The sequence below is a fragment of the Stegodyphus dumicola genome, chromosome X1 (genome assembly GCF_044657685.1).
Source record: "Stegodyphus dumicola isolate Sdum_Otavi_A_Nest chromosome X1, ASM4465768v1".
NCBI lineage: Eukaryota > Metazoa > Arthropoda > Arachnida > Araneae > Eresidae > Stegodyphus > Stegodyphus dumicola.
In genome coordinates this window covers 170,484,484-170,508,170 of record NC_140780.1, presented here as the reverse complement: position 1 = coordinate 170,508,170, position 23,687 = coordinate 170,484,484, and the positions used below count along the sequence as shown (strand labels likewise).

Genomic DNA, 23,687 nt, shown 5'->3' with positions numbered 1-23,687 from the left:
TTTAATGTTTGAGCTACCATAAATACTAGCAGGGCTTAAATTCTAAAATTAGAAGTACCGGAGCCGTATGGAAGACCGTCAGCAAAGAGGACCAAACATAAATAAATAAATAAAATGACTATTAAAATCATTAATAATTAAATTAAATAGTTAATTATCATCAAAGTAATTATTTATTCAATATTAATAATTAATATTTATCAATTATTATTTAATTAATAATTATTAATTAATTAAATAAAACTGATTAATTATTTATTTAAATAATTAAAATTGGTACAACTCTGATATACGCCCTAATTTCACCAAATGTGGCGATATGTGATCTGCACTGGTTTTGGGCGCGATTGCGTGTTGTATGGCAACCCTGTTGATGTTGAAAAATCTTTCGGTGGAGTTCGTTGGTTCGCGTCATGCTCTGTGTCTGAGAAGCTAGGGGGGAAAGATAAAATGGTGAAAGTTGTTGAATTGAAGTTCGGCAAAAGGAAATATCATCGTGGCAATCCTGTTGAGGGGCAATGGGTATTTGGAAGTGTGGAAAGTGGGTCTGGGAGATTATTTTTAGTGGCTGTGCATGATAGAAGTAGGGATTTGTGATTATTTGTTATTTTATTTATTTGTGAACCATAGTATGAATTTTCTGGGTAGTGTGTCTGGCTGTCATATAAATACGATAGTGATTATGTGGCGGCATGTTAAAGGCGGTATGAAATTGGTATTTCTGCTGTTCGAAAAAGTATTGATTCATGCATTTTATTGCATGCAGTGCATTTTATTTTATGCATGCAGTGCATTTTATTTTATTCTTGTTCTTATTTTGTAGAATGTTATGTTCATTTTTTTAGTATGAATTTCTGTTGTTATTGTTGTTTTTTTGAATTGTTTGAAATTTATTTTAGTTATTTTGTTGATTAGTGCGTACCGTCTAAATTGTGTAATTCATAGATGTTTTTTAAAGTTGAAACCTGAACGCTGTATACATGGTATTCTTTGAAATTTATTGTTGTTATGTTAATTTATTAAAGCGAGGTGTGCGTAGTTCGTAGATTCGTTCATTGCCTAGATTGGGCCCTTCGTAGATGTTTTTTTAAGTTAAAACATATCGCTGTGTACATGGACTCTTGTCAAATAGTTTTGGTTAGAAACTTTATGGTTTTGCTATCTAAAGTTTTTGTTTTTGTTTCAGATTTTTAGCTTAAATTGTGTGTGCAAAACGTGGTTTTTGCATTCACGAAAACCGTGTTTTTGGAGATATTTTAGGCTTAAAGTTCGAAATGTAGACAAAAAATTTAGATAGCAATACGACAGCGTGGAGTTTCTCACCAAAAATGTTTGGCAAGAAATTTGGCGACTTCAGGGCACATATGAGAGTAGTTCCTCAAAATTTAATAAAATGTAGAGTTAAACTAAAATTTAATAAACAAATTTTAATATAATTTTATTGCAAAAATCAAATTTTCGAGACCTAATTTCTACTGAAATTGTTGTTCCAGTTATATAATAGATGTGCTGGAGCCATCTTTTTTTTTTAAAAAATAGGGCTCCGGTGAGCTTCGCCGCAATTTAAGCTCTGAATACTAGTGAGAAAAGTCCTGCTTAAGCTAAATTGACTTCAAACAGTAACAAATGGTATTATTTCTATTTCTAGCTAAAGGTTTGAAAACAGACAGAAAAGCAGAAAATCTGCACTTGAATCAGGCTTCAAACAAGTCTTAGAAAAGGAAATTGGCCCATTTAGTTAAAAAAAAGAAGAAAAAAGTCATTATTCAAAGCCTTTAACTAAAATTTTATTGCACTACTGAATAAAGAGATCTGAAGATATATACAACCTGGAGGTGGTGGTTTTATTTGATTGTTCCACACAACAAGAACTTTCGCTAAACTAGGAGCTTGCACAACTTTTTGAATAACTTGAAACAAACTTTCCAGGCGATCATATGTAAGTATAACAGCTGTGAAACCTTGCGATTTTGGAGCAATTGTAGGAAGGAAAAGAGGAGCAGAGGCACCAGTCTGTTGAATGTATGTAAAAAGATATTTTAGTCAATGAAATTGAAACAAGAAAGTGTTTAAGAATGCATAAGATGATGTTCAAAGGAAAAAATATATACTTTATATAGAGGCAATATTTAAACACCAATTACATTAAAAATATGCAACAAAAGGGTATTAGCAAACAGAAAAAGCTTCAAAATAGAGAACAAAATTAGTAGTACACACTAGATAGTAAGATTTCATTCTGTGCATTGGTGCTGTAAATAAATATATCATACATACAACATGGAGACGTGTACAACAAATTTTTCATGCAGTAAGAATGACAAATGATTTTTTTAATATCATTTTTACAGAAAAGTTTATGCACTAATAATCTGAAATATTTTCCTAGGAGTTTTCTTAGAACAGTCTAATATTTAAAAACAACTGGCCAAAAGAAAAAATATCTTCAGGTTGTATAGTCACTTTCCCTAGTTAAGATTTTTATTTCTGCACAGATGCAGAAATAAAACTGATAGACGAAGAATTTGGAGTTTGATCATTTTATGCCACGTGCCAGCCTTTATTTATGTATACCTTTTATTTGTATATTTGTTTTTATGTGTACTCAGCCATTATTTTAGCAACTGCTTGTTGTAGACATATACACTATATGATCAAAAGTATCTGGACATACTGTAGTTCAAAAGTATCTGGACACTGTTATAATAACAGTGGATTTTACCAGTAACCACAAGCTTCTAGCTCCCAGACGAGTATAAATGAAGCCACACCAGTTTGCAGATAGAAACGTACATTGGGAGGAAATTAGTGGTAAATGATAATGAACATAGAGAAAGTGACTGGTTGTCACTGGTGTGAAAAGTTTCTATGAATGGAGGGCTGTTCAGTAAAATTTGAAACTCCTAACATCATTAGAAGATCTCTGTTCCACTGTACCTAATGTTACTGTGAAGTGGAATAGTGCAGGGCTACAACTGTGCAGTAAAACAATCTAGTAGACTGCATTGTCTTGCAGAGAATAACTATAGAGCCCTGTAAGGAGTTGTAAAGTCAATCAAATGGAATAGGCAGAAAAAAATTTATCAGAAATTCCAAAAGACCTCTGAATGCAACATCAGTGCAATGACAGCTCATTGCAAACTTCAAACTCTCATTTTTCACAGCCATGCTGCTGCTTACGAACACATTACAGTTACTAATGCAAAGCAGGTAATGCAAGTGGTGAGACCATCAACAACACTAGATGGAGCCTTGAGCAATGATGCCATATGTTATAAAATGGTAAATTAAGGTATACACTATCTGGCAAGTTGATGATAGAGTTTGGAGATGGAGATTACTCTGTGAATGTTTTAATCTGAGTGTATTGCACCACGAGTAAAATTTGGAGAAAGAAGAAAAATGGTTTGGGTTCCCGAACAAGGAATATTAAAGACAGAAGTTTACCTGTACATTTGGACAATTCCACACTGCCTAGCTACAGTTCCAAGAGGGTCCATTCCTGTTTCAACACAATCATGCTCCTATTGACACTATACAGCTTGTGCAGAAGTGGTTTGCAGATATCGGGGTACAGGAATTGGACTGGCCTGCTCAAAGTTCAAACTTGAATTCCGTAGAACACACATGGGATGTATTAGAATGTCAACTGCAATCTGGGCTACACAGCCCCAAGTTGGTGACAAAATTGGCCAATGTTCTGCAAAGATGATGTGCAAATCCTGCAGGAACATTTTAAAATCTAGTAGACAGCATTTCCCAGAGACTAGTAACTGTTATTGTAGCTAAAGGTGGTCCAGCCTCAGAGTAATTTTTTTCTTATCTGTGGCATAACAAAACAAACAGGTGTTTGGATGCTTTTGATCATATACTATATTTGCAATTACAAACATGTTTTAAATGATGCAAAGATTCCTGCTTTGGTATTTTAAAATTTTTCATTTTATTTAAAATTTAACTTTTTATATGTTCATCAAGTTCCTATATTTATTCCTATATATTACAACCAAATTGTAATATTATCAGCATTAATAAAAAAATATTTGTAATTTAAGAAATTTTGTGCATGATTATCAGAGTATGATTCAACAGTAATAAAAATTTATAAGAAGTATAGTGACGTATTTTTAGACTTATGAATTACTTAGAAAACTTATGAATTACTTGCATAAGAATTCTGTCAGTATATCAAATGTAACTAAATTATACATTAAAGACATTAATAAATCCCATAAAAAGCATCACTGAATGGCATTTAAGGAGAAAACATCAACCTTGAATTATTCTGATCTATTTACTAACTGACCCCTAAGTGCAAATTGAATATCATGTCAAAAAATGCAGATTATAAAATTAAATATGTATGTTGTGCAATTTTTGTCATATTTTCCTAAATACAAGCATAGAGACTGAAAAAAATGCATAAAATGTTAGGTTTTTGTAATTTTTACAAAACTGATTTCTTAAAATTTTAAAATGCCAAAATATGAATCTGTCATTTAAAACCTCTTTGTAACTGAAAGTGTATGTCTATGAAAATAAAGGCCAGATAAAGACTTTAGTGGGCATGGTGTATAATAATGTGAATAAAGATCACAGCACTAATCACACATCATAGCAGAAATTAATAAAAATAATTTAACAAATAAAATGCAAAGTAAAATGAATCCTAAAAATTTCTTTAACTAGCAGATTTTAAAAAACAAAAATACTGTAAACGCACATCTTCTAAGATTATTTTATAATCCCATGGGTCAAAGAGATACAATCCCATAGTCAGAAATGAGGATTTCCAAAATTGCAGCAGATACATTTCAAAAACATTGAAACTAACTCAAAAAGCATTGAAAAAGCATTCAACTCACTAACCATGAGCTAAATAATTAAGCAACTACATGCACATATTCCAATACAATTATTCACCTATTAAAACATTAATTTTATCCCATATTTTGAGTTGATACAGCAGACAGATGCTTATCCAAATATTATCAACCAATATTATATCAGTTACTAGTTAGATAAAAAAAAGTTTAGTTATAACAGATAAAAAGTTAATTGACACAACTGCTGCTCAGTTCAGAAATTAGTTTATAACAGATCTTATCAATTTAAAAAAAGTAATATTTTAAAACAATTTTTTTATAGTTGTCAATTTAGTGCTACATAAAAAAGGAAAGAAAAAAAATATGCCTTATAACTTACTATGGTGGAATGTCATTTATTATACAACAATAATGCCCTACTTTGTTTTGAGTAGACAGAAGTTTGAATCAGCTCATAATAAACAATGTATATTCCATACGTAGATTTGAAAATACAATAATCACACAAATCTGGCTAGCTCTATTTACAGCCAGATTACTACCTTGATCTGCACAATTATTTATTTTATTTCCATAACTTTTGGCTCCGTTAGGATGATACGTAGATTATTACAAAAAAAAAAAAGGTACTTGAAGCAACAAGTTAATACAGAAAAACAGCTAACAAATTTCATGACCAAATAAAAGTGATCAAGTTAATCAGAGAGTTAAGAATAAAGGTGTGTGTCATTGCACATTCATTTTAATATGAACAATTTGCTTCATATTTAGTCTAAATTAAATGATAAAAGCACTGAGTTGCTAGGAATGTAATTTTAATTTTTCTACACAAATGTCATTACTCATATTTTTAAGCAGCCTTATTCTAAAACGTTTACAGCCAAGTTTATAATCTACAAGCTATAAAAGTTTTACAGATTTTGGCAACTAATATTCCAAGCTTCACTGAAATTTAAATATCATATATCTTGTTAGGTAGTTTTATTTAGCCTTGCATCAAAAATGGAAAAATCAATATGAGCATTTCCAACCTATTTTGCTTTTTTGTTGCTATAAACATAAAAATGTAGTGCAATTAACAAAAGCATGTCATGTACAGATAAGATGTGCTGGCTCATCACCAATATGAGAACTTGTTTATAAAAGTTCAATCTCAAAGATGCATGATGTTCTGGAAGGCCAGTTAAGGTTGATGCAAAACAAAAGTAATGGTGGAAGAACATTTTTGTGTAAAAACAATTGAGAAATTGCTGAGAGATTGATTTGTAACTGACTTTGCAATTTATGCGCATTTGAGATGACTTGGTGCAATTTCTAAGCCTGGTATTTGGATGCCACACATTTTCAGAAAGATCTGATGTATCACATACCCATCTGCAATTTGCTGTTGAAATGTAAAGACTGCATCATAACCAGATTGTTTAGATTATGACAAAGGACTCTTTGCAGAAGGTAGATGCCTTTGTGGAAAGCTTTTTTTAAAAAAAAAATTCATATTCATGTTACACATTGGGAAAAACACAAAAACTCCATGCAGCCAGCCTGTTTAACCTTTTCCCAGGGGCTGGGACATATGTGTCCCGAACTAAGTATACAGCAACTGGGGGCTCAGGACTGTTTGTCATTGGTGGCAGGGATAGGAATTCTAGTGCTTGAGGCTTGATGACTATTTTATGACACCCCGTTAAGTGCGTTCTTTTGTGGGATTCCGCTAATGGATTGGGGAAAATTGTTCGTGTTTTGAATTCACATGTCTTGTTGGCAAATTTGGTATCTTCTAGGAAATATTTTGTTGAGAGGAGAAAATAAAAAGAAAAATTTGTTACTTCGATTCACACGCGTTTGCGTTTTCAGGTTTTTTCTGTGCAAATACAGCTTGGAGGTCAAATATGAAAGAAATTTTATTTTCGGAAGTTCGGCTGCTAAAATTCTTCTGAAATTATTTTAAAAGCTTGAATGTATTTTAAAATGCATAATTTTTTCAGTTATTTCTGATTAAATTCTTTTTAATTTGGCTTCAATTCAAATATGAAATTGTCTTTGTTTCATTCTTTTCATAAGTGTTTTTATCAATTTATTCCAATTTTTAATGTGCATGTTAAGGCAGTGTAATAAATATAAATATTTCAGGAGATGAAAATTCATTTTAATGTAATTTCTAAATGACACACATTCCACGACTACTGCTTAATTGAGTGAAATTTTGGTTTGTTACGTTCTAAATGATAACTAGCGGCCGAGCGGATAATATTTCTTATCTCTGATGATTTAACTTGGATTCAAATTTTGATGAATGGATTGACTGCATGAACTTTTCTTGTTCTAACACATATATAAAGGGTATATCAGCCAATTTCTTTTGAAGGAATTCCAAGACAGCCCCTTTCACTTACGTAGATAACATTTTCTTTAATCCGACAAATAAAAATAAAATTATATTTGAAATAAGAAAGCTAAACTTATGAACATATCATAACTATGTTTAGAAACCTTCCTTTTATGAATAATTTTGATGACAAAATGAATTTTAATTGTGCAACAAATGAAATACAAATTTTTACTAAAGCAATTATTATGGAACATTTTCTAATTCAAAATTTTAAAAAGTTTTAAAACTTATTAATTTATCCATTGTTATATGTTTACGTCTATAATGTCATATCTATATCAAATCGTTCAGAAATTAGACACCATTTAAGTTAATTGAATATGGGAAAGCACACAAAGGCTGCCTACCTAAAGAAAAAGATGCCTTCGTGGAGATCTTTTAGAGGAAATTGGCTTGTATTCACGTTTCACATGTGGGAACAGCAAAAACTGACAATGGGGCCAGCTCGATCGCCTGACGTTGAACTAACAGCATTCAGCAGTATTAACCACTCAGTTGCTAGTAGTGTTCAGAAAGTAATTAATTTTACATGAGAATTGTATTTTGGAGGGAATCAAATAAGATATTGGAATACTAAGCATGTATACGAGACTTCAGATGTGTACCACTTTTTAGTTTCCTGAATTTAATCCTCAGTGCGAATCTTCATTAATATTCATCAACTCAGCACAAATCTTCATTTCTAGCTTCATTACTCCCAAAGAAAGCAACTGTAAATAGCTTGAGATCTGAGAATTTCGCATAACAGTTTGATATCTCAAAGGTGATTTTAGCATTCTGAAAATGTAGATCATAAAAAAACTGAAGAAATATTTCGCTATTCGACAAAATGTTTACTTTCTGAAATATCAATGTGTTCCTGTACATGAAATTTTGCATTCAAAGAAAAAATGGTGTAGCAATATAAATCATTGAACAACTATCATACAAAGTAATATCTATCAGCAAAGCAATATCTTATATCGCTAAGTGATAAAACTAAACTTTTGTTACTGAATATATTAAAACTCAACAAAGATTTTATTTTCTAAAGCTACAGGGTCTGCATCTGCATTTCTTTCTTGAACCAAAAACTATGAATCGGTTAAAAATTTAAAAATCTTATATGCCTGATGTAAAGGCAGATCAAATCTGGGACCGCTATTTGCAATGTTACATGGCAGAAAAATAAATAAAAAATTTCTTGGTTCATGCATTATAAATTTTTATTTAGTGCAGTACAAATGCAGTGACCAATTTCTACTTTTCCAGAAATGAGTATTACCAGAGGTGTAAAAGTAATAACACTCATTTTGGAATCTGGAAACACTTTTTAGTAAAGTTTTTAGTTTCTTTGTAGTAAATAAACTCTATTTAATTTGCTCTTCAACATCAGAATAATAATACTATTAAAAATGAAAATGTATATATTGTTTGCAGGAAATGTTTGAATATTTTAACTCACTGAATTTTCGATATGATGACAAGTGAATATATTTAACTCTGATTGCTTTGCTTATTTTTTAATACATAATCTACGTGCAAGTTTAAAAAACTATTTTAATCATAAAATGGAACACTTTTTAGAGCAGAATTTTCTAGGTGTAGCATACATTTCATCTGAAGATAAAATAATATTTTCCCCCCTTGAAAAAACTGCATTCATCTACCTGCAGTATGAAAGCGATTAGAGTGTATCCCACATTCTAACGCCTAGAACATTGGATTGAAAGGAAATCCTGACCGTTTCCCTGCCTGCCCAACAAAAGAGCACTAATCACCTAGTCGTCAAGACTCGATTTAATAATTTTTCTCCCTTTCCATAACTGCTGAGCCAAGAGCCCTCAGTGAAGGTATACAACTGTTTTTTGAGCCCACGGGAAAAGGTTAACGGGATTTGAACCTGGGTCAAGCTGGCACTATTCAGTGATTTTAGTGCTAGATTGATGGCAGCCCTACAGGTAGGAAGAAACCAACTTATTTCAGAAACAAATCCTACTTTATGATGGAAAGGGTTCAACAAAAAGGTACAACAAATGGAAAGGGTACAATAACATGAAAAAAAAAAGACGATTACACAACAGCTATGATGAACCAGTTTAAAGCACACAGAAAACTGATCTTGAAAGATAGTAATGTTTTTTTACGTAATGTGAATAGAAAGAAAAGATTTCCTTCTTTGAACTATTGTCAAATAACCGAAAGGTTGGTTTGAATATATACTTCTACCAACTAACTCCCTCAAAGCAGATAAAGCAAAAATGTGCTGCATTTCACCATTACAATGCTAGATCTCATACAAGTTTGGCGACTCACCAAACACTAATATAGCTTGAATGGAATGTGTTATTTCATTCATCATATTCACTAAATCTAACATCTTCCAATTTAAATTTTTTTTAGCTCTGCAAATTTTTTAATTGGCAAAATTTTGATTCAAATGAAAGTATCAAAAATAACTTGATTCAGCTTTTTGCTGGTACGACAAAAAATTTTATGGGTGCAACATCATGTCATTATCTGAAAAGTGAGAAAAGATCTTAGAATACAGTGTAAAGGAACAGTCCAGCAAAAGAAATATCTTATTTGCATTTCAACTTCATTCGACTAAACGTTTTCCGGACATTATCAAAAATAATCTAGACTTCTAAACATATGTCCATTGCTGGTAAATAATGTTCATGAGATAAATAACATCAAAATTATTACAAACTGCTTAGAATATCAGGTTTTTTTTTTTTTTTTTTTTTTTTTTTTTGTTATTATTTAAATTATGCCAGAAAGTCAACAGTTAAAACTTAACTCATGCTCCACCAAAATTTATACAAAATCAAAATGCTAGTCTTTAAAAGCTGTCAGACATAAAGAAAATGTGACAAAAATTAAAAATTTTATAAACTTATTTTAACTACTACTTATGGCAAAGCTTTCAAGTTAGCGAATAAACGGTAAATTAATTCAGTTTTTCAAAAAACAAGAAAACTGAAAGGGAATTTGAAAGTTCACTGAAGATGAAACTACAATAGATCCTGAACATACAAGTAAAGTAAATGTTTATTATATAATCTTCAAAATTATTTTGAGCAAAACTGAAAAAACTTCCCAGTGAATCAAGCATAATAATTAGTATAATTTCCTTATATTTATGATATTGTTTTCATTAGCTGAAAAGAATTAGTAAAATTTTGTAAACAAAAGTATAGTATTAGTTTTTCATTTAAGTCTATTACATAACATACTTTATAAAACAATTGCTACATATTATTTAGTTGCTTATTAAAAATTATTCAATAATTTCCTCCTTTAAAAAAGGCCTATGTTTGATTGCTTGCACCCCCAAGATAAGTCGCAAAATCTGCCAACAATAGACAAAAAATTTTTGTTTGATTACCTTTACAGCTCCAAGATACTATTTTATATATAAGTAATAATAAAAGGTTAGGTTAGTTTATCTGAATATGATGAAGAACATGACAGCTATCTGCCAAAAGAAGGGGATACCTTCATGAAGGACTTTCTAAGAAAAACTGGTTTGTATCCAAGTTACAAATATAATTTAAAAAAAAGCCATTTATAAGACAAATGTGGGCTGCCTTCAAACCAGTTTTTGATCTCTGTTCCCTTTACTTTCAATTTATAACACTCCAGTTCCAAAAAATTTGATCATACAGAAGCATCTGTATGGTATGTCATTGTGGGTCCTTGAAGCATGCCATAAATATGGAAATTCTACCGAATGTTGAAACCAAGGGTGCAGATATTGAATTAAATATAATATAACAATTAAATTTTGCATAAATTACTTTTCCCCTTTAAGTTAAGTTATGCAGAAGATGGTGCCAAAATTTTTTTTATACAAATGCAAAATAGCAAATATGCCATTTATCAGCTGGTTTAGTGCCCTTCTGCAGCTAAATACAAAATGACATTATATTGGATTTAAGAAATCAGTGGCATTAAAGAATGAAAAACAGGTCCAATTTCTGCTCTATTTGTCTCCAAATCCTACATATTACTAACCTGTTCAACACACGTTCCACTTCCCTATAGCCAGCCAGTTCACTAACCCTTTTAACATACTTTCTCTTCTAGTTCATTATTATATTTGAGATAAGACTTAATGAACCTTAGAAAATTATAAAGGCCACATTCCTACAGCGAGTAAATTACATTTTTGCTGTCACCAACTGAACTTAAAAGTTACAGTTAAAAGTACAGTATTTTAACACTTTTTATAGTATTAATTGCAACATTTTTATGAATTAAAAGATCAATGCATCAACTAGACGTTTTCATCTTAATAATACAAAATCTTGGTTAATCAGGATAATATACTTACCAAATATACCAAATAATTAATACCAAATAATTAATATTTGAAACAACTGTATACCTTTGGGGGTGGATTATTCCAATCTTCATATGACAAAGCATTATGGGGAAAGATCCTACCATTTAAAATTTCCAATACAGTAGAAACAATATTTTTCATTGAACTGAAATATCGTTCCCAGAGAAAGCAAACTTGCTGTCTCATTTCAGAAATTTTTTCGTCAGATACCGATTTCAATATATGAATGAGATCAGACAAATTTTCTTCAAAAATAGTAATGCTGGCTCTATAAAATAAAAGAGATATCACTTACAAGACAGTGTCCAAACAATACATACTTAAAAGTTTACCAAGCTAATTTTCCATCTCTATACATACACAGAGTGAGAAAGACAGTTAAAATTACAACAATACTGATAATTAATTAATACCTTTTCCAATCAATAACTTCAGAGAAAGGCAAGATATAGCCATCAGCAACTATGACAGGTATACAACCTGCTTGCATAGCATCAGACAAGGCAGGCTGTCCAAGTCTAGCTCCTCTTATGATAATGCAAAATATTGAGTCCTAAAATTATTAACAAAAAAAATTAACATCTGAGAGACTCCCTCCTGTATCAGAACATCACTAATTTTGGATATGGGTGCTTACTGAATGGAAATAATCTTTTTATCAGTTAACACATTTTTTTCCTTCAATCCTTCCTCCTTCTCTGAATTAAATATTTTAAAAAAATTAAATTAAATATTTTAACTAACTACCATTTGGCAAATTTGACTCTTTTCCCCCCTCCTTCTTATTTAGTTTGGGATAATAATTAGTCACATTTTATTCAGATATACAAGGTATTTCAGAGAATTTCCAGGAATGCATTAATGAAATGAAAATGTAAATAATTACACATTCACCAGATTGATGATACAGTTACAGAATCATCTGTAATTTATAAGCTAACCTGAAATTAATATTTCACCTTTTTGACGGAATGGATATTCTTTTATTTACAGAACCAAAATATAGTTTGACTTGTTAAATTATGGAAAAATAATGAATTAGCATAACATTTTGATTAAAGTTAACAAAAACTGCTCTAGAAACTGTTACGGTTTATGGCGAACAATCAATAAATATAACAAAAATTTTCAAGCAGCAAAAGAAAGAACAAGTAAAGTACAATAAAACATGACAATGAAATACACTTTAATGGGATAACTGTAATACTGAGAAAATTTTATACTTAGTAAAAAGCAATCAGTGGTTAACAAAAAGACTTTTACCTGAATACTATATATTTCTACATTCACAGTTCACAAGATACTAGCTGGGAATTTAAGTGAGAAAACTGTGTTTAATATTCCTTCCTATGCTTTGTTTAATGGACAAAATTCCAAACATTTTAGCATCTTACATGATTTATTAGAAAAGACAAACAATGGCAATACCTATCTACACTTTACAATAACAGGAGATGAGAGCTATTGCCTAAAATACAAAACTGAAACAAATATGCAAAGTGCCAAAGCATGAACACTTCTGTTCACTGCAAAGAAGAAAGCAACTAATCATACAAGCTAATTACATTTTCTGAATTGGAAAGAACTGTTCATACAAAATGCATGCCTGGAGGAACAACTATTAAAACTTTTCTTGGAAATAATGGAACTGGTAGCACACAACATCCCGCTGGAAACAACAAATTTATGGACATAATTTTTTAAATTCTTTCATGGCAATGCTTCAGGCCATAAAGTCACTACTATCATAAAATATTCAGATGGCCAATTAATTAATATTTTAGAGTATTTTCTGCATTCTCTGATCTTAGTGCTCATGATGATTTTTTCTTCCTCAAATTAAATAGGTCTTAAAGGATATGTTTTAGAAGTTATTGATAAAACTCTGTAGAACATGATGAGGACTATGAACAGTGCTTCAAAAAAGGGCTCTTTCTATAACCTTACATAGCTGTGAAAAGCATATAGCTTTGCAAACATACTACCGTAATTTCAAGTAGTAAGCTGCCCTGGCATATACGCCGCACACATGATAATTGACTGAAAAAAAAATGAAAGGTCATCGGATCAGCCGCACTGTGATTCAAAGCATTCCGAAACATGGCACTTTAATATTCATTTATTCAGTAATTCCCTGCCACATTGATGTAATGATCATTGATAACATTTTATAACATTTAAAGCATAAATATAATCAGTAATGTATAAATAAATAAGGAAGAAATAAGGAAACATCTCACCTTGAACTTGCCAAAAATGAACTCTACTAATTTCTAATAGATTTTTTTTTTTTTTTTTTTACAATTTCAGTAAACTTCATTTATCAACATAAATTACCATATCATGAAAAAGAATACGTAAATGAGATAAACAAAAAGAACTTTCTAACTAAACTAAACTACATTTATCTATACAAAACCTTCAAAATCGATGTCAGATTTTAATAAATTTATCAAATGACCATCAAGGTCAATTTAATCATTCTGTTCTAAATCACTTCTTTCAGCATCACTATCTTCACTTTCATTTTCTTTTTCAATGATTTCCGATTTAATGAAACCTGATGCGATCATATCAACTCGGACTGATTGCCATGCTTTATCGGCCCATATGGCAGCCTCCTCATACAAAGCTTTTCTCATTCGTCCAGAATTTGTGAATGAATGGACTCCGCTTTGCATCCAATCCTCCCACTGCTTTTGTAGTTTATGCTTGAAAATTCTACTGAGAGTGAGATCCAGCGGCTGTTGAATTTTTGTAAACCCACCTGGTATCACTGAGACATCGGTGCTAAGTTTTTTTGCTTCAGATCTTACCGTGTCTACTAAATGGCATCGCACTGAATCCAGAACAATGAGTCCTCAGGGTTGGAAAAAAGCACCTTTCCTTTTTTTGATAAATTTCTCTCAGCCAAAACAACATCACTTCTTCACACATCCATCATTTTTCATTGGCACAAATGGTAACTCCTTTACGGAAGTTTCCATTCAGAATTGTTTTTCTTTTGAAAATTATCAAAGAGGTTAACTTCTCTCCATTGGCGGCACAACTCAAAACATGAGTAAAAGAAGTCTTTTCATTCCCAGTTGTAAACACTGAAATAGTTTTTTTCACCTATTAAATGAACAGTTCTGCTCGGAGAACAGTCAAAAGTAACAGGCACTTTATTAATGTTAATTATTTGTCCTCTTTTTAAATATTGTTCTTTAATTTTCTTAGATGTGCACTCTAAAAAAGCTACCTTTTTTCAAGCCAGTCCACGGGAAGCTTTTGTCCAACTGCTGTTTTGGTCCTGACAGATAATTTCTTTTGCTTCATGAACCTTAAACACCAATTAGGTCCTCCAACAAAATTTTTAATGCCCATTTGCAATTTCTTTTGCTTTAAGGTGAATTCTAACCGTTGATACTGATAATCTACTTTCTCTCTGCTCTAATGTCCATTTCTCTAAACTGTCTTCCAAAGCAGGCCAGGCTATGACACCAGTTTGACAAGATCTTTTATTCTTAGGCATTTTCTCTAATTCTTCTTGTTCGGACTTCGACCACCGAATGCATCACTCGTCAACAAATTCTTTAACCACAGCGCGACTTCCAATTTCGATAGCTTTCTTCATTGCTGAAAGCTAAAAAGCAGCTGTATAACTTTTTCTTTGAGTAGGAGCCATAATAATAATTTTAAAGCTCGAATGATAAGGCAAACAAAAAGCAAGCTAAAAAACAGTAAAAACGGATAAGAATGAACACAGCACTTGGCAAGCAAACATAGCTGTTTCCATTACAACAAAAATTCATTGGAAAATGCGAGAAAAACCATGGAGTTTAGGAGAAAGTACATGCATTACAGTGTCTTTAACAGAGAGTGCCATCTACCTTAGTTAGGGAAGTTTGGACTTATTGCACTGCCTTAGCGCAATCTGAGGTTAGAATATTGCAGTGTGTTCTTACCATTTTGCTTCTGCATTACTTACGATCTGAACTAGCGAAGTTCTAAGGACACAGGAAAAATAATATTCCCTCAGATATGCTGCTCTGGCAGATACGCCGCAGACCTAAATTTTCAACTCTCAAACACGTATAAGCTGCGACTTATCTATCCAAAATTACGGTACTCTGCGAGTGACCATATGAAAATAGTAAGTGTTACAGGTACATGTGTAAAATTCCATTGACCAGGAAAGTTGGCACAAATTCCACCAAACTGACACCAGATTGCTTCATATTGTTCCCCAATGCATATTTAATGGAAATTAAAACAAAAAGTTAATTTTTTTAAAGTGTAGAAATTAATGTTTTACAACATATGATTCAAAAAACTTTGTGGCACATTTTATTTGCAAAAATAACTAAAGGTACTTTAAATTCATTATTTCAACAACAACAACAATAAAACTGTTTGAAAACCTAAAAAGAATAACATTATACTAGTGGCCAAAACTCCCTAATGGCATTCAAAATCACTACAAGTAAGTCTTAAATGCGAGTTGAAGTGCTGTTGTGCACTTCCGTGATGCTTTTTGTTTTGCCATTTTGCTGAGCCCCATAATCTTTCGATGTTCTGAATATGTGCACCAGTATCCACATTAACGAAGTTATAACTGTGATTGACCTAGAAATGTTTGAAATTTGCAGCTCTTAATTCGTCAGTTGTGTATGCCTTCCATGAGTCAAAAGTAATAATAGATCCTTCTTCAATATTTTCTTTTAATTGCTTGTAAGATGGTGGCTTCTGTTCCATCAAACACATATTATGCCCTTGATAAAGTCCTCCAAACATCCATTTTTCAGGGAGTATTCCGCCTACTTGTTTTTTACATTTTGTGAAAAGATTTTCATCAATTTCTACGATGTTGTTCGGTTCACCTATTTTTTCTTCGGTCTTGACAAAAGGCTGTGTGTGTGAACTTCTCTTAGACAACTGTTCCAATCTATCAGTCTTGTCACTTAAATCTAATAGTTCTTTTCATCATTCAATAGTTGTTAATTCTTTATACCAACAGTAAATAAATCTGAGTACAGTCAAAAAAGCAATACTGAAACTCTCCAAACTAAGTTCTTTCCACATAGATACCCGCTTGTAGCAATTTTTAATGTTACAATGACATTGTTTGTCTGACTTCAACTAAAGTTTCATATTGTGCTCGTTGACACATTTTTTTCAATGCGAGAATCCTATAATTTTGAAAATACTCAATTGCATTCTGTTCTGTAGTAGGTAGATCTCAAATTTTTATCATTTTGTGGTGAATAGCAGAGAAACAGCCATTAGAACTTAAGTTTGTTTGAAGAAACAAAAATGGTTTATCAAAGTAGCAACCATGTATTTGGTATACAGTTTTCCATTGTTAGTGGAAAATGCGTTGTTTGGCACCATTTTCTTGATTTCACGAAAATGGTTGACAGGATTTTACATATGTACCATATCACATAAAAATACATTTCATAGCATTAATAGAACTTTCTCAACACACTAATATATAGGAACACAAATTATTAAAAACATGAATAAATATTATACGTAAATATTTTTATACTTGAAATAATAAATAAAGTATGAACATATAAATATAGATAGACTGATTCAAAGATAGAATTACTTCTAAGATTTCAGGATACATGTAAGTACTTCCACCCCTGCATCTGAAAGTTCCATTTTGAGAAGCAGAATTTGTTTCTTCAGAACACTGTCCTAAGACAAGTAATTCTGGATGCTCTTCGCCAATATCTTCAAGTTCATGGCGATATTCAAAGTGAATATTAATCTGAGATGAGGTAACTAACCAATGTCTTGAGCTGGAAAAAAATAACTACATATCATAATTTGAAAGCAATATTAAAAAATAATTTACATAACTAAGTTAATTAAAATTACGTTTTTTATTTTTTTTAATCCCTCTCCAAAGGATTCCCATAGATTTTTAACACTGTCAGTAGCATGACTTTTCGGTTTGGCTCATAAGGAGGTATATTTAAAATTTAAATAATACCTAATTTTATTCTTTATTTTAATAAACTTTTATTTGTTATGATTATATTTAGATCATTAAAATGTTTTTAAAAAATTAACAATAAGTGAACAAGTGAAATAATAAAACTGGTAGCGCAATAAGTTTAATAACAAGTGAAAACAAGCCTCATAACTGGACAAAGGCAGCCATGTCACTCGGTTAATCCTTTCTGGACTGGTGTTCCATATACGCATTCCCTACGAATGTCACGCACAGCCAGGCATCCCATCCACACACCACTGAAGGCTGCACTCATGGGACAGGTGATGCATATATGCATTTTACACTGAACCATAGGAGTGCTGTGACCATTACTTTTGAATTGAACATAACTTTAAGATCCTGACGTTCAGTTTGATCCTTTCTACCTAACTTTGGTGTCAGCTGTTGTGGGTGAAGAGAGGAAACTAACGTAAATAAACACAGGTTGTCTCTTTAACTCACCACATGATATAAACATTTATGTTTCTGATATCCCTTTGAATTCTTTTTCACTACTATGTAGGGTTTTTTAGGGCTACTATGTGGGGTTCTTTCATGCTTTGCATTGCTTTTATCGCTTACATTTCATCTACGTCCTTTTTTATTTTGGAAAGTCTTGACTTCAGTTTATTACAGTGACCAAGCATTATTTACCACAGGAAGGACAAAGCTGTATGTATTGAAAAGCATCATCACTTCAATGGCAGAAGCATGCGCTTCGAAGCGACCACAGTGCTCATAGTAGTTATGCAGTGGAAATACAATCAGTAAAACTGTGCATGATCCCTTTCTTTTCAGTCATTGGTTGTTTTATAATAGATTCCATATATTCTACAGCTTTGTTTGATTCAACCCAAGTCTTGTTAGCTGCTAACATGCATTGTTTATATTATTTAGAACTTATTAATTTTATACGTTTTAATTACAAAAGGATCTTTTCAGAACCAATTTTATTTAATTTTCTTTTCCTAATGGCGTATTGATACTGCCGGTTTAAGAATTGCAAGAATAAGATTTCATCAAAATTTGATGGAGTACATTTCTACAGGTTTCCTCTAGAAGAACAAAGGTTAGTACTTGATTATTTTTCACTTTGCTATTTGTAAGGGGATTCGAAATGTGATTATTTTATATTTAAACGTGAGAATAATTTTGTCCTGCATGATACAGTTCATATATGATTGTGTGTCCATAAAAATCTATTGTTTTATGCCGGGGAAAAAATTATGTGATTTACAGTAAGCATTTTATCAGCAACATTTAATCTTACAGAAGAGACTTGCATCGAAGATGGGCATTTTAGTAACGTTTGCATTATTTAGAATTTATGTAATAAACATTTTAATAAAAGATTTTATGTACTGGGTTAAAAAATGGTTTTAAATATTGAATCATTTAATCCTTTACCCATTGAAGTGTCTCGTAAGGAGATATATGCAAATAATACTTCTATGACTCCGATAAAAATAATTTTTTTATCGGTTGAAGCAACACTACATATATTTCCCAACTTTTTTTTTAATTTATTTGCTATAAAAAGTTAAAAGCTCATTCTCTGAAAACTGGTATTTTTGAAAAAAAAAAATTTGCAAGAATAAAATTGCTAAAAAATTTATGAAAATTTTCCTCAAAATATAAATATGCTATATTTATCAAAAGATAAAATGACCCAAATAGTTCCACTGAAATTTTCTCTAAGATATTAATTATTGATGAAATGACATATCACTATTAAAAGTTAGGATGATAAATATAATTCGCTCCCATAACACAGAACATCCTCAGGATGTCCTATTTAAGTCACAATATCTCAGGACATACTTAGGATGTCCTAAGTATGTTCATTCTCAGATGTCCTGAGGACATCATAATTTAACATCCTAAGGATGTCTTATTTAAGTTGCTAAGTCCCAGGCTATGAGAGGATGTCATGAAGATGTTGATTCTCAGACATCTTGAGGATGTCACCAATTTCACATCCTGAGGATATTCATACTGCATTGCCCAGAGGACTTTGGTTGTCAAACATTTTGAGGATATTTGTTCTCAAATTTACGAGTTTTAGTTTCTGATATTGCACATCTAAAACCTGCACATCATTTAATTTTCATATGTATTTTACTAAGTTCTTTCTAAATGCTGTACATTAAAAATATTGATATTAATATGATTGATGATTTATTCTTGTTACTTTGTTATTAATTTTAACTGCTATTTTTTCTGACATTTTTAAAAATTTATTTAGGCATGAGAAAGATTTTTCTTTTAATGGATTAGCATTTTCTAGAATATTTGTTAAATTCCAAGTAACATATATGTTTTATAAAAATTTTTAAAATTACATGTATAATTACTTGCAGATTACAAACGCTACTAAAAATATAGGCAAAATTAGAAAAAAAAAATTTCCCCTAATTGCAGGACGGAAAATTCTTGGTCAGTGAATATAAAAGCCGTAAATGATAACTATGATTTTCCCCTTTAGCTCTTGATGCCATTCAATATATTTTCAAGAGATGGAACAGTGATGTTCAAACTCTTGAAAATACAAAATAATGCTTAGAAATAACTCTTAAAAATACAAAATAACACTTTCAAAAGTTAGAGCAAAAACTATTGAAAATATTTTCAAATACAGCAGCCTTTTTGTAAGAGCACTATATCTTGAAAGCTCATGATGATGCCAATGCAGATAATAGTGTTTCACTTGCACAGCTTTTGAAGGAAGTGCCATGCAGCAACTATCACTGTCGAAGTAAGAATTATCACTGATGAGAATTTTTAGTTCAGCAGTGATAATATTGTGTCTACTTCTTCTGAGGCTAAAACTGCCATAATCATAGCAGATGCCAAATCTATTAAAGGTGACAGTGATGATCAAACAACAAAAGTAACTGTGAGAAAATTTATCAAAACGTCCAACCAAAAAAGATAGTTTAAAGGGAGTAGATATCATTAAAAAGTATATATTATCTGTTTAGAAAACATCATTAAAAGATCAATAGTTACTCAAAAAATATTCAAATATTAATTGCAAAATATTTTTCCATAGTAATATGATATGTTATAGCTTGTTTTGTTCTTTCAAATAAATGCTTTATAATATAGTTCTAATGCTTATTCAGAATTATTATTTATAATTTTTTATTTAAATAGTTTTCTCATTTATGCTGAAGGAGACCTATCCAACTAACAGATCATTCCAGATAATCAATAACTTCGGTCCTTCTACTGAAGTCCGATTGTATAACTATAACTTATTTGCATTAACTTATGGTTCAAAAGTAATTTTGATATACCGTATTTACGCGAATCTAATGCGCATCGTTTTTGGCCAAATGTAGTACTCAAAATTGGGGTGCGCATTAGATTCGATGGCGCATTAGATTCGAGTGCAAAGTTCGCCGATGACGTCAGCAGTTCACCGATGACGTCAACCAAATTTAAATCATAACAATGGATTACTGTATTTCTCGACTACATTTATGGTTGACACATTGTTGCATAGAGGATACAAACTGCAGAGTACGTAGTCACGAAATGGAGGGCAAGCAGAGAAGAATGTCATATGACGCTACTTTCAAACGTAAAGTAATTCTTTATCCTGAAAGAAATGGCAATAGAAAGGCTGGGAGAGAGTTAAACGTAGCTGAGAGCAATGTTCGCTTGTGGCGGCAACAGAAATTGGCACTGTTTGCAACTAAAACTAGTAGAAAGAAATTCACTGGCCCTCGCAAAGGAAGACACCCTAAAATTGAAGAAAAAGTTTTGGAATTTGTACGTGAAAGGAGGAAGAATGGACAACCTGTGACTAGTAACACTATAAGAAATAAAGCAAAAGAGGAGGCTGAAGTTCTTGGAATACCGAAACCAGAGTTTAAAGCTAGCCGTGGATGGGTGGATCCGTTGATGAAGCGGATGGGCTTATCTCTAAGACGCCGTACAACAATATGCCAAAAGCTTCCTGCAGATTTTGAGGGAAAACTACTAACATTTTAGCGGTATGTCATCACACTTCGGAAGGAAAAGAATTTTTCAATGGGGCAAATTGGCAATGCTGACGAGACACCAATTTGGTTTGATATGCCTCCTAACTACACCATTACGTAGAAGGGGACTAAGGAAGTTATCATCAAAATAGTGAATAAAGACGTTTACTATTAATCACTGATTGTAGAAACTGTTAGCTAGATAGAAATGTTACGATTTATTTCATGTTCATACTTTACGATATGTACCGTATATACGGTAGTGGTAATTAACAATGATTGTTTCACATAACAATAGCCCACTAATAGGTTAATTCTATGTTCTGCTACTTTATGTATAAATCCATTGTTGTATAAAATATGGTATCTAAATTTAAATAAAATTATCATACCATTGATTGATAGTTTATATACAAATCCATTGTTGTATAAAATAAGATTCAATAAATTCCTCATACTATTGATGCGCATTACATTTGCCGACAAAAATTTGTTTTATTATTTAAAGTTTTAAAATGGGGATGCGCATTAGATTCGATGGCGCATTAGATTCGCATAAATACGGTATGTATGTCCAGTTTTCCCATCCCATTTTTCCTAAGAGCTTCAATACAATTTTGCTCCTGCTTCAAAAAATCCTATGGGTACTATTCCGTTTAGAGGACTGTAAAAAATCGCCAAACTTTTGTTGATGCCGGTGCTGCCAAAAATAATTGCGGCAACCCTAACGCAAGAAAGGAAGTATAATAGTAAATAACTATCTAAAGATTACTGTTTTAATTTATATGAAAGGTTAGTTTCATATAATACTTTTTTGTTATTATAATTTATATAAAAAAGGCTAAACATAACTGAATGGAAGCATAAGAATAAATAACTATTTCAGATCATTATTATAATTTATATAAAAAAAGACTAAACATAACTGAATGGATTCCTGCATTGCTATTTTACTGCCGAGTTATAGCTTAAGCATAATTTCATCTCGTTGGTTGTTCAAACATAATTTTCTATAATGAATGATGCCTTTTATTTGAAAAAATGCTCAGTAAAGTGCAGAATCGCCCACTTATTTGTTTGGTGCTTTTTACAAGGGTAAAAACAATTCAACTTTTGTTAATTTTCTTTCACTTTGTAAGCGAAAATAGACCGATGTGTGCATAGATAAAGTCAAGGGTGTGCGCAGAGCCATTTTTGTGCAATTCTGGGAATTTTTTTTAAAGTGAAAATAGGTCGATGTGTACATGGATTGCAGACTTTTCCTCATGGGCAATTTCCAAATTGTTAAATCCAGAGGATATCAAAAAAGGATTTAAAAATTAAGCTAGTATTTCAATGGCATCTTAAGAAATATAGAACTATCTAAACTTACGAAATTTGAAATCAGCGCATACGCTAGATTTGGCGCACTGTTAAATGGCCACGTTTACTAGATTTGGCGCTTTTACGCATACATTTTTGCTGCAATTTTTTACGGTCCTCAAAACGGAATAGTACTATCCTATGTGATACTTTTAAGAAGAAACAAACTATGTCAGATTGCTATGATTTTGGTTCATACTATACGTTTTTAGTAAGTAAAATGAAGATCTGCCGCTAATCAAATTTGTATTCAGAAAATGACTGAATCAAAAATATAATGAATAAAAATGTCTAACCACCCCTACATACTAGTGCTCACTAACCCATTCAGCACATATTAAGTTTAAAAAAAAAAAAAAAAAAACACGAATATTATAAACAATTGTATGTTAAAACAGTGCTGAAACACTTACCTTCTATGACAAATTTCTGTATCAAATGGTTGCTTTATAAGACTAAATGCTGGAATACTTATATCAAAGGTTCTTCGATATGTCCATGTTGAAAACCCAGCACCAACAATCATGGCTTGCCCACAATCTACTTCTAAAACAGGATGATAATCAGGAACTTGCCCAGGCAACATGTTAAATAACAGGTGATTGATGCCAGAATTCCAACTAAAAAGAAATAAGTATTTCATTAATAATAATATTATGCATGATAAATTTGCTTTCTGAAACAAAGGTACACTGCTCAAAAAAAAAAAAAGGGACAGTTCGATATCTCCCGTTTTACTGGGCCGATTCACGAAATTCAAATTGCGTTCTTCATGTCTTGAAAGCGCGACTTAGGATATATA

At 31.5% G+C, this 23,687-nt stretch overlaps 1 protein-coding gene across 1 annotated transcript in view; it reads right to left on the bottom strand.

The window, feature by feature from the left end:
- sotv (exostosin glycosyltransferase sotv) overlaps positions 1-23,687 on the bottom strand; it is an 88,288-nt gene that overhangs the window by 39,874 nt on the left and 24,727 nt on the right. Inside the window, exons 3-7 of the mRNA XM_085808054.1 lie at positions 23,299-23,505; positions 17,142-17,337; positions 11,959-12,098; positions 11,588-11,813; positions 1,830-2,013 (exon numbers count right to left, since the gene is read on the bottom strand). Coding sequence (XP_085664180.1) covers positions 1,830-2,013; positions 11,588-11,813; positions 11,959-12,098; positions 17,142-17,337; positions 23,299-23,505 — 953 coding nt within the window. The remainder of the gene's footprint in view (positions 1-1,829; positions 2,014-11,587; positions 11,814-11,958; positions 12,099-17,141; positions 17,338-23,298; positions 23,506-23,687) is intronic.